The sequence below is a fragment of the Cucumis melo genome, chromosome 7, assembly GCF_025177605.1.
Source record: "Cucumis melo cultivar AY chromosome 7, USDA_Cmelo_AY_1.0, whole genome shotgun sequence".
Lineage (NCBI taxonomy): Eukaryota > Viridiplantae > Streptophyta > Magnoliopsida > Cucurbitales > Cucurbitaceae > Cucumis > Cucumis melo.
In genome coordinates, this window is record NC_066863.1 from 27,244,691 (window position 1) to 27,256,701 (window position 12,011).

The 12,011-nt window shown below is 33.8% G+C and overlaps 2 protein-coding genes and 1 long non-coding RNA gene across 3 annotated transcripts; 2 read left to right on the forward strand and 1 right to left on the reverse strand.

Moving 5' to 3' along the window:
* Window positions 1-844: 844 nt before the first annotated feature.
* Window positions 845-5,515, forward strand: LOC103494532 (probably inactive leucine-rich repeat receptor-like protein kinase At3g28040). Its single transcript, XM_008455750.2, has 2 exons — window positions 845-2,651; window positions 3,806-5,515. Exons 1-2 carry the CDS (start codon window positions 1,102-1,104, stop codon window positions 5,286-5,288), a joined length of 3,033 nt encoding a protein of 1,010 aa, XP_008453972.1. The 5' UTR covers window positions 845-1,101; the 3' UTR covers window positions 5,289-5,515.
* A 1,145-nt stretch (window positions 5,516-6,660) lies between these two features.
* LOC103494533 (eukaryotic translation initiation factor 3 subunit H) lies at window positions 6,661-9,818 on the reverse strand. Its single transcript, XM_008455751.3, has 12 exons — window positions 9,542-9,818; window positions 9,344-9,423; window positions 8,959-9,075; window positions 8,744-8,847; window positions 8,342-8,408; window positions 8,001-8,134; window positions 7,879-7,927; window positions 7,677-7,748; window positions 7,483-7,584; window positions 7,306-7,373; window positions 7,030-7,182; window positions 6,661-6,888 (listed from the first exon to the last, which is right to left on the reverse strand). The coding sequence occupies exons 1-12, from the start codon at window positions 9,549-9,551 to the stop codon at window positions 6,831-6,833; spliced, it is 1,014 nt and encodes a 337-aa protein (XP_008453973.2). The 5' UTR covers window positions 9,552-9,818; the 3' UTR covers window positions 6,661-6,830.
* A 386-nt stretch (window positions 9,819-10,204) lies between these two features.
* LOC107991277 (uncharacterized) lies at window positions 10,205-12,005 on the forward strand. Its single transcript, XR_001763249.2, has 3 exons — window positions 10,205-10,360; window positions 10,965-11,271; window positions 11,700-12,005. It is a non-coding gene; the product is annotated as an uncharacterized LOC107991277 (long non-coding RNA).
* Window positions 12,006-12,011: the final 6 nt, after the last annotated feature.

Here is a 12,011-nt window from a genome sequence, read left to right on the forward strand (position 1 = left end):
TCACTTTAGGCTATACTTTATTATAAATGTGTCTTGTGACTAAATAGTTTGAAAGATTAAAGCCACATGACATATTAATTAAGATTAATCATATTTGCATTTAACAATTTGAAATTTTTAGCTCAATTTTGTTTTATTAAGTTTTTGAAAATTAATTATAACTTCACTAATATTATTTCCACTTATAAATTTCTATTTCTATTATTATTATTTTTTTAATTATGTTACCTAATATCCAGTTTATCCTAAGGTTTCGAAGAAATAAATATTCGATAACTGTTTTTTATTTTATTTTTGGAAATAAAACCTATTATTTTTCGATCTTTTGCATGTTTGCATTTTTTTCCTTAAGTATTAAGAGTTAAATTTTTAGTTAAACTTAAAATTCAATTCTCTTGATAAGAAATAACGATACTAAATTCAAGAAATCTAAGATTAAACTAATGTATTGAAACAAAAATTAGACATTTAAAAGAATCAAGTAGAAAATAAGTAGATAAAGTAGCTTTTTAACTCGACATGAAGAAAGAAGAAAAATGGAATATTTATTAAGTATAGGAAAATTTCATATTATATCAATCGTGAATACTGATTAAACTATATTTGTTTGTCTATTCTATCGTTATTTATAAATGTATTGATAACATTGATAGTAATTTATCGGTATCTATTATAGATAAAATTTTATATATTTTTATATTTTATAAATATTTTCAAAGATGGTTCATAAAAATTATATATATATTTTTTCGTTTTTTTTTTTAAATCAAGATGGATAGATTGGAAAAATGTTTAAAAATAAATAGATAAATAATGATATAAGAAGAAGGTGAAATTAAAAATAGAAAGGCACAGAAAGCGAAGGAAGAGAGAGCAAAAAAACATAAGAGAAGATGAAGTAAGCGACAATGATCCAAAAATGGCCATTCATAATTTCATATATCATTTCATTTCTCTCTTTCTTCTTCATTCTTCATTCTTCATTCTTCGAGCTTCCTTCTTCATCCTCCAATTTCTGTTTCTTCTCTCTTTTTCCATGTAACTTTTTCCATCTTCTTCAACTGAAAAACCACCCCATTAACTGAACTTCATTGTTCTCCAATGTCTTTCCTCTGTTTCTTCGCTCTTTCCCTTTTGGGATCCATGTCCATTCTTCTTCAAAATGCCATTGCCTTCAATGAACTTTCTCCTCAACTCAACGACGATATCCTCGGCTTAATCGTTTTCAAATCCGACCTTCATGACCCTTCTTCCGCTCTTTCCTCCTGGAGTGAGGACGACGATTCCCCTTGTTCTTGGAAGTTCATTAAATGTAACCCCATTAATGGCAGAGTTTCTGAGGTTTCCATTGATGGGTTGGGATTATCTGGGAGAATCGGAAGAGGGCTTGAGAAATTACAACATCTTAAGGTATTGTCTCTCTCTGGTAATAATTTCACTGGGAATCTTAATCCTCAGCTTGCTCTTCCTCCTAGTCTCGACAGGGTTAATTTCAGCCGCAATAGTTTATCTGGCCGGATTCCTGTTTCTCTTATCTCTATGTCTTCCGTTAGATTTCTTGATTTTTCTGATAATCTCTTATCTGGGCCACTCCCTGATGAAATGTTTGTTAATTGTTCTTCTCTTCATTATCTTTCTCTTGCCTCTAATATGTTTCAAGGCCCTGTTCCCAACACATTGCCGACAAGTTGTTTGTATTTAAACACTCTCAATCTTTCAACCAATCAATTCTCTGGTAGCGTGAATTTTGCTCCTGGGATTTGGTCTTTAACAAGGCTGAGGACACTAGATCTTTCAAACAACGATTTCTCTGGAGTTTTACCGCAAGGGATTTCAGCCATTCATAATCTAAAAGAGCTCAAGTTGCAGAACAACCAATTCTCAGGGCCATTACCTTCAGACTTGGGATTATGCCTCCACTTAGCTAAATTGGACGTCAGTGGAAACCGTCTCACCGGGCCGCTACCGAACTCAATGAGGCTCTTAACCTCCTTAACCTTCTTCAACATAGGATTCAACAGTTTTTCAGATGAGCTCCCACAGTGGATTGGGAACATGACAAGGTTAGAATACATGGATTTCTCAAGCAATGGCTTCACTGGTAGTCTTCCCTTAACAATGGGGGTATTAAGATCGGTGAAATACATGAGTTTTTCAAACAATAAGCTGACTGGGAACATCCCAGAGACATTGATGGAATGTTCTGAGCTATCTGTGATCAAGCTTGAAGGAAACAGATTCAATGGAAGGGTGCCAGAAGGGTTGTTTGAACTGGGGTTAGAGGAGATGGATTTGTCTAAGAATGAGCTGATAGGTTCAATTCCAGTGGGATCAAGTAAGCTATATGAGAAGCTGACAAGAATGGACTTGTCAAGTAACAGATTAGAAGGGAACTTTCCAGCAGAAATGGGGTTGTATAGAAATTTGAGGTACTTGAATCTGTCATGGAATGAGTTTAAGGCAAAGATTCCACCAGAAATGGGGTTGTTTGAGAACCTGAATGTGTTAGATATCAGAAGCAGTGATTTGTATGGTTCAATTCCTGGAGAATTGTGTGATTCTGGAAGTTTGAAGATTCTTCAACTTGATGGAAACTCTTTGGTTGGTCCAATTCCTGATGAGATTGGGAATTGTCTCTCACTTTACTTGCTGTAAGTATTATGCTATTGTGGTCCTTCCCTTCTCAAGGTGTACATTTTTCTAAAAGGATAGACATTTTTAATTTTACAATATTGAACCTTAAGCATAACTTTTTCTCTTCTTCCTTTTTTTTTTTCTTTTTCAAAATGAACATAGTTCACATTCAATTAAAATTTTGATTTTGACCTCAAAATTGTCAAAAGGAATTTTTTTTTTTTTTTTTTGAGAATTTATCTTGGTAGTTGAATACGGACTATTCTTTTATTGAGAATTTGGTTTTTTTTCCTAAATCTAGCTTTTTTTACACCTTACTTAACTTATTTCATTTTCAAGTTAAATATTGTTTTAGTACGATAATGGTAGTAGTGAAGATCTAACTTTGACGAAAGTGTGTCAACCATAGTCAAGCTAACCTCAATTTAATATCGTTGTAGATTATATTTTACTTTAACTTTTTTCATGTTAGAACATCAATATTAAAGATGGATTCAAAATAAAACTAGAAAATTTCCTACATTATTATTGTATGATTATTTTTTTTCATACGTTATAAATGAGTTTTTTTAAGAATACAAAAAAAAAAAAAAAAAAAAAACAAATTGTTTACCTTTTATGAAAAAAACAATTAAAAAGACAAAAATTCACTGCATTTAATTATGTCATGAGTGTAAATATTTTGTCCACTTTACTATTTTTTACAATTTCTTTTTATTTGTTTTGGTTAAACTAACTAGACTTAAATTTATGTTTAATAGGATTAGAAACTATAAAATGTGTACGATGAGTCTTTAAACTTTCAAAACCCTAGATTTTAAAATATGGTCAATGTGATATATTTCTATATTTTAAAATTAATTGATTTATAAGAAAAAATTGAATTTTATGTCTCATATATCTAAAAAAAACTCTTGAATAAATCAAGAAGTTATAAGACATAAAATTAAAAGTTTAGTATCTACAAAACGGAACGAAAAGGATAGAAAAGATTAGGAAAGTATATGACACATTTTTAAGTTAAAATTACTAATCACATATCTAAAAGTTTCTAAGTAGTCATTTATCTTCTATATTATCACATACGTGTATATGAAATCCAAGTTGGTTTCTATTTAGAAAATGATATTATATATGGTGATAACTTGTTGAGTTTACTTTTGCATGGCAGGAGTTTATCCCACAACAATCTAAGTGGAGAAATTCCAAAGTCAATCTCCAAACTAAGCAAGTTAGAGATTCTAAGACTTGAATCAAATGAACTAAGTGGAGAAATACCTCAAGAGCTTGGAATTCTTCAAAACCTACTGGCTGTTAATATTTCATACAATATGTTAACAGGCAGGCTTCCTGTTGGTGGCATTTTTCCAAGCTTAGATCAAAGTGCTTTGCAAGGAAACTTAGGCCTTTGCTCCCCTTTACTTAAAGGACCTTGCAAAATGAATGTCCCTAAGCCTCTTGTTCTTGATCCCAATGCCTATCCCAATCAAATGGGTGGCCAAAGCAGCAGAAACAGCCCTTCACGATTCTCTAATCCTTCCCCACATCATGTTTTCTTCAGTGTCTCTGCCATTGTTGCCATCTCTGCTGCCACTTTGATTGCCCTTGGGGTGCTTGTAATCACCTTGCTCAATGTCTCTGCTCGGAGGAGATCGCTTACGTTTGTTGACAATGCGTTGGAAAGCTGTTCAAGCTCTTCGAAATCAGGGACCGTCACTGCTGGTAAGCTTATTTTGTTTGATTCAAACTCAAGGGCATCGTCGAATTGGGTTAGTAACCATGAAGCCTTGCTGAATAAGGCATCTGAGATTGGTGGTGGAGTTTTCGGAACGGTTTATAAGGTTTCATTGGGAGATGGAGGAGATGTAGCTATGAAGAAGCTTGTGAAATCAGACATTATTCAAAATCCGGAAGATTTCGACCGGGAAATCCGAATTTTAGGGAAGGTTAAACACCCTAATTTGATCAGCTTAAAGGGTTATTATTGGACTGTTCAAACTCAGCTATTGGTAATGGAGTATGCTAACAATGGAAGTCTTCAAACTCAACTCCATGGAAGGCTTCCTTCAGCTCCACCATTGTCTTGGGATAACAGATTCAAGATTGTGCTTGGGACAGCCAAAGGACTAGCACATTTACACCACTCATTCCGCCCGCCAATCGTTCACTACAATCTAAAGCCAACCAACATCCTCCTAGACGAAAACTTCAACCCAAAGATCTCCGATTACGGGCTCGCAAGACTCCTAACAAAGCTTGACAAGCACGTCGTGAACAACAGATTCCAAAGTGCATTGGGGTACGTCGCACCAGAACTAGCATGCCAGAGCATAAGGGTGAATGAGAAATGCGACGTACACGGTTTCGGGGTGATGATTCTAGAGATCGTGACAGGACGAAGGCCAGTGGAGTATGGAGAAGACAATGTGGTTATATTGACAGACCATGTGAGGTATTTGCTTGAGAGAGGGAATGTGTTGGATTGTGTTGATCCAAGTATGACTCAATATTCAGAAGATGAAGTTGTGCCTATCCTCAAATTGGCTTTGGTTTGCACTTCTCAAATCCCTTCAAGTAGGCCTTCCATGGCTGAAGTTGTGCAGATTCTTCAAGTTATCAAGGCTCCACTTCCTCAAAGAATACAAGGATTTTGAGACAACTCTCAATTTCAATTCTCATTTTACCTTGCTTTCATTCTCTTTTAATCTGTTATTATAATGGATTGTTCTTAGTAGTTAGTTTTTTTCATTCTTTGTGTTCTACATTTTAGAGGATGATGTGAATTAACTTAATGATTCTGTAATTTTGCCTTGTTCGAGATGAAAAGCTTGAAATATAAAACGGCAAAATAAAAATAAGTGAAATCTCATTTGAAGTAAAATTATGATGGTGACTGCAATTATTATTAAAATCAATAATTTTAGTCCTTTTAAGAGTATTGATATTTTTATATTTTCATAGGTTCCATATTGATAAGAAGAGTGAATCGATATTACCATTACATCGTTAATAAAAATCCACGAAACATAAAAAAATAAACATTAAAATATCATTAATATAAATAATATATATATTTACTTATTTGAAAAATAATAAAAATATTTATTTAAAAATATCCATCAAGATCAAGATATTCAGCAAAATTTCTAAGTTTCATATCATTGATATTTTAATCCTTTACGTCCAATATGCCAATTAATGATCTAATTAAAATTATAATTAATCAATATCTGAATAAATCATTGACATATTTTATTTAACATTAATACCTATAACTAAATAAAGTTATTTAGTATATGTACATTTTAAAAAGTTGATTTGAAATATGGAAAGCTAACATTTCAAAGAGTTGGATCAAATTAATTTTACTATAGCTTTCAAGGAATGGATATAAATTCTTGTAGCAAAATTTTCATGTTAATTCGGTCCTGAGATGCAAAATTGACAACACCCAATATTACTGTATTTAAAAAAAAAAGATAGAACTTGAGACCTCTCAGATGTATTACAATTTGTATTTATTCCTTTAACTTGAAAAAAGATAAGCTCAAAATCAAAACCAAAACATCGTAGAATCAAATTGTCCACAAGATTAATCGAAATGTGAACAAGCTAACCGGACACTCATAATATTAAGTTGAGCATTTCAATTTTCTACTCATTTTCAAAGCATTTAGAAAACCAACGTTGCATCGTAAAACTTAGGACCAAAAGTAGAACTCGTTTAATAAATAATAAATTTTCCATGAACAAATTAACAAAAACGTCTATTTCGCCCATCTATTTTGATTCTCATTCCCCAATCACCATCACTAAACTTAACAAGAACAAAGTAATAATAATAATAATAACCAAAATTTTGCACAGCCTAATTAGTTGTCTCATGAACAAATTGGTAGAGCATAATGTTTGACGATCACAAGTGATTTGAGAAACGTTAAATAAGTTTCCCTCCCAAAATTGCTCAAAGAAAAAGTAATTTTCTTAAAACACGTTTTAGCAAAGGCATCATCCAAAAACCACATGGGATTTCAAAACAATAATATTGAATGAATTGCAAATAGATTACAACATCCAACTCTACGGAGGTAGCCATCATGTAAAAGTAAAATCTCTAGTTCTATCTCTTCCCAATTTCACAGTGAATTACAAAATGAAGATGCAGCGAAGAGAATAGACCTTCAAAAGCATCAAAATTAGTCGTCGTGAAGAGCCTTCATCAAATGAAGTCTGTTGAAACTCTGTCCAGCAACCCTGAAATATTTCATTGCACACAAAGTTATTATTCAGCTCTTAAGACATTGAAGAAAACACGTTTAGCTTCTCCAAGATATCACAAGGAATGGAAATTTAATTTTGGAGAATAAGATCAGTAAGCAGCGAGCGGCATTGTACCCATTAATTTGATTGCAGTAGTTTGATATTTGATTCGTTATGAGATAGCTATCCAAACGTGATGGCTCGGGGAGTGGTTTAAAGATGGGGTTTGTAGGATCCTCCTCAGGGAGAGGCTCTTCTCCTGCTGCCTTCCTTGTCATGTTTTCGGCTCTAGAAAACAGATACCAGATATGGATGAAGTTACAACAAGTTTCCGCATTGTGATTGTAAGGAATTACAATGCCAGCCAAATGTAACCAAAGACATTCATGTGAAAAACCAAGAAATAATTACCTTCTTTTTTGAAGCCATGCTTGTTGCTGAGCTTGTTGACGGGTCAGGCTCCGATAGTAAAATTGGAACTGGACAAAGAAGATTGATTTATGGTGTGCCACAACAAACCATAAAACAGAAATTAAAGAAAGGATGAATCATAACATGCACATAAAGACTTCAACAGAAGACACGAACCTTCTGTTGCTCGACTGACAAATCATCCATACATTCAATCAGAAATTCCACATTCCTCTCCATAAATGGATTGGTTGAAAGTTGCAGGCGGTCATAATCACACTGCAACAGCGATAATCCAATCAATAAAAAGGAACGGAATGATGAAATATAGATCAGCTACAATGATGGCAGCACCCACAAGTTATGTTTACCTGGGTGACCGGAGAGTCAGATTCAAGCTCTGTCATAAAAGCACTAATGAGGGCAGAATTTGAAACTTTGATCTGAACGAAAAATGAAACATGGCAGTGAGTATGTTATATTGTTTGCTTAAAAAATCTGAAAACCCATAATGACTTCCGACAAATCATCAGAGTAAAATCCAAAGGAGGAAATAGGGTCCAAGGCACTTACAGGTATTTCCTCAAAAATATCCACCCATGATAAGTTCTTCTCCCTCAACCTGTTGCATCGTGACAAAAAAGTTTCCAATAAATAACTTGACTTAAAAGAATAATAGCAATAAGCTTACATACTTCTCTCCTGTAAAGCTGTTGGTGCGGTAAAGTTCCATAAAAGAATCCGAGAGTTTCAATGCTTTAAGAGCTAAGACGCCTTGATTAGACCTTGATGGGTCATAAATTATGCAGACACACCGCCTAATATTTTCCTGCAAGTTTATGTTAACTGTTAATAAAATGCCCTAAAATATAAATGCAAATCAGAAAAGCTTCTGATGATGAAGATATAACACGAAAAAATCTTAAGAAGTTTTGAAAATGAAAACAGATTTTTATTGATTACCAAATAATAGAAAAAGTCATTACAAGAACTCTATGAAGAAAAATATAAAAGTAGAGAATGACTAAATCAATACCTGATAATTCATAAACGTCTCAATAAGCTCTACAGTTTGATATGAACCTAAGAAGGTTGACTGGTACCTGAATATGATTAATCAAAATGTCAACAACTCCAAATGAATAATGAGAAGAAATTAGTTTCAACCTATTTATGAATAATGCCAATCAAGTAAGCTGAAGAGCTCATCAAGAGGACATTGTCAGTTAACAATTAAATTACATTGTCGTGCAAAAAAAAAAACAGTACACTTCTTTTGCATTCATGAAACCAAGCAAAAGAAAACCCAAATGAAGCATCTAAGTCTAACCAAAGTGCTGGGGTAAAGTTTTTAATCCTTATATACACGTGCACTATCTTACCCAATTAATAATGCCAAGTTTTCCATAAAAATGCACTATCATAAAACTAAGCTTACCATCCAACAGTGTTGTTGTCAACATTGACTTCTCTCAAGCATCTCATCATTTCAAGCTGGTAATTAGCACCATCGGCTTCAATCTCCTCATCCTCCTCCCGAGTCTAACAGATTCATGTTAATAAATTAAAAAGAAATTCAAGCTAGAAAAAAAAACTGAACCATTAAACAACATTAAAAAAAAAAAAAAAAAAAAAAAAGCTGCCTCATCATACCGGGAAGGGAAAGCAATTAGTGACTTCAAGAACACTACCAACATCTAGCCCAAGAAGCTGCCCGGTCACAAGAGCTGGTGAAAACTCCTTACAATGCTTGATTATCTTCAATATAACCTGAAGGAGAAGATACAAAGTGTTTTAACCTTAATACAGCCACGATAGGAATGATGCAGAACAAATAGAACAACAATTATAAATCCAAACTGGAAGTCTCACTAATTATCAATTTTCAAATATAAGTAGAAACTTCTCAACGTAACCACTAAAAGAACAACGAAACAGCAAAAGAACATCTCAAATGACTGAGTTATAAATAACTTAGCCTCTACCCTTCCGAATCGAACGAGACGCAAAATAAGAAAAAGGAATAGGAGAAAATTACCAATCCTTCAATCTGAACAACACGAAGAGGGGAAGCAACCTCTTCCGTAGCAGCAACCTGCAGAAAAGATCTAGCCATCGCTGCAGCAGCAAAAACGAATTCATCAACAGTGAAAAGACGGTCAGAATCAAACTCGCAAATCAAAAATCCAAATGGACAAACGATGAGGTAAAGAAAAAGGAAAGAGGTTGTACGTACAGTTTGCCATGATTAAGGATTCGATGGAAGGAAGACGCGAATTGAATAGCAGAAGCAGCTACGTACGTGCGTATTCGGGAGGAGCAAAAGTGAAAGAGAGTTTTGTTTGAATAAACCCTACCTGCGGCGGCACGGTCCGGTGATGGGAAAGAGGAGAGCAACTCTACGTCTCCGATTATGGGCCGAAGTATATCAAATGATCGGCCCAGATAAAAATAAAAACAAAAATATCGGTTTTAGGGCTTTATGTTTTCTATTATTGAGTATACTATGATCACATTTTATAGGTTGTGAGGTGGAATCTCTAGGTTATACCTTTAAATTTTTAGAATAATAAATGAAGTCTTCAAATTTATCTATATTTTTTTGTGTTTAACTAAAGAGAGCACAACTTTAAAATATAAAAATAATTTTAATAAAAATCCTATAATTCATTTATTGTCTTTGAAATCAATCCTCTCAAACTTAACTTTTAATAGTAAAAATCAAACTCTTAAAATTTATCCAAATGGAATAATTGGTTCCATAAATAATAAAAATTAATATTATCTTTATTTAATTTAATAGTCATACAAGTTAGAAGGAAGTTTGGGGTTATTTTTGTAATTTCTCCCAAAATTAAGTGAAGAAAAGGGTTCTATAAAATGATATTCGCAGGAGCAAAAACCCTAACAAGGTTCTCTGCAAAAAAAAAAATCATTGGCTGCGGGGAGCTTCGGGGGGATCGGAATTCGATCCTCCGATGGATAATTCCTTGCAGATTAAGAGAATCTGACAATGAACAAAGACATCTCAGAAAGCCAGTTCCTCATTTATCCCGTAGGTTCTTGGCTCGCTATGATGTCTAAATTTTCTACTTGTTTCTCATGAACTCGATCATCCTCCTCTGCCTTCGGATCTCTCTCTCTTTTTTTTTTTTTTTTTTTTTTGTCTTTTGATTTAGGGTTTATGGAATAAAATACTTGCTGATTTGTTTTCGTCGTTTTTGGATTATGATTCCGATTTTCCAACGAGATTTGTTTTTCGTTTTCTTGTTCTCTCTTTTAAATGGTAGACTTCTCGCATCTTGTTCAGGTTGAAGATGTATACTTTTATATCGAGCTATTTTCACATTGACTTAGACTTAGACGGATTATCAACGTCCTAATAATAATTGAAATAGCCCAAATGCGAGAAAAATATATAAACTTTGCCTCTTAATCATTTCTTCTCTACATGAATATAATTGAGTGCATAGAGTATCAATTCATTTAAATTAAATAACATGGTAATTATCATTAAACAATGTAGATTTTTTACATAATCAAGGCAGCCCACTTGCTTTGTTTTTCTTCTGCACATTCAAAGTTTCCTCTGTTTTTCAAAACATTATGTGCGCTGTGGTGTTTGAATCTTCTTCCTCAATTTACTTGGGAGTTCTTAGGGAAAATATGGCTGAATTCCTGTGGACATATGGTTCGCAAGAAGTCTTGAAGAAGGTACTCAAAGTTGCATCTGAGGAAATTGGTGTGGCTTTGGGCTTTAAGAAGGAGCGCTCCAAATTGACAAAATGGTTACACAAATCTGAAGTCGTTTTAAGAGATATCAACACTAAGAAATTGCGCCATGATTCTGTGAGAATGTGGGTGGAGGATCTTTAACATCTTGTTTACGAGGCCGATGATCTGTTGAATGAGCTTGTTTATGAAGATCTTTGACGCAAAGTGGAAACAGAGAAAACAAAGAAAAAGGTCCACAGTTTCTTTTCATCTTCCCATAATCCTTTTTTGGTTTGTAGAAATATGGCCAAGAGAATGAAGGACATTACTGAAACTGTGTAAACATTACTATGGGTCAAGTCCTTTAGGCTTGGTTGTATGGTTGGGGAGAAATGCATTGAAACACATAAGAACGTTGATCTAATTAAGCAGATTCGAGAGACAACATCAAATCTTAATTTTGATGAAGTTATAATAGGAAGAGAAGTTGAAGTTTCAAACATAGTGAGTTGGTGATTGAATTTAGCAAAGAACATCAAATGTCCGTCATACCCATTGTGGGTATTGGTGGGTTGGGGAAAAGCGGAGTTTGGGGATATGTCAGAAATCCTTCATTAATTCATAATATATTTCATTCTAAAGAGTTCATGACCATGTAACTTTGGATCTTGTCTTTGCAGGTTTATCAGTAGAAACAGAGAAGACAATTAAAGCTACATTCTGCCAACTTGCTTTAATAATTCCCATCTTCAGGTAACTTTTAATTTGACACTTTTTAATCTTGTATTTAATTTTTCTACAAACCACGTTGTTGATCCATACGGGATTCCACGTGCCCCCATGCTACTTGGGTCAGTTAGTGATGCTTTCAGCTACTGGACTAGCAGCAGAACACTTGTATTGCTCTCCCACAACCACGATACTTGCACTTTTTGCAAGCAAAAATCCCTCAAATGAATAAAAGAATCCCATATATTTCCTGCTTATCACAA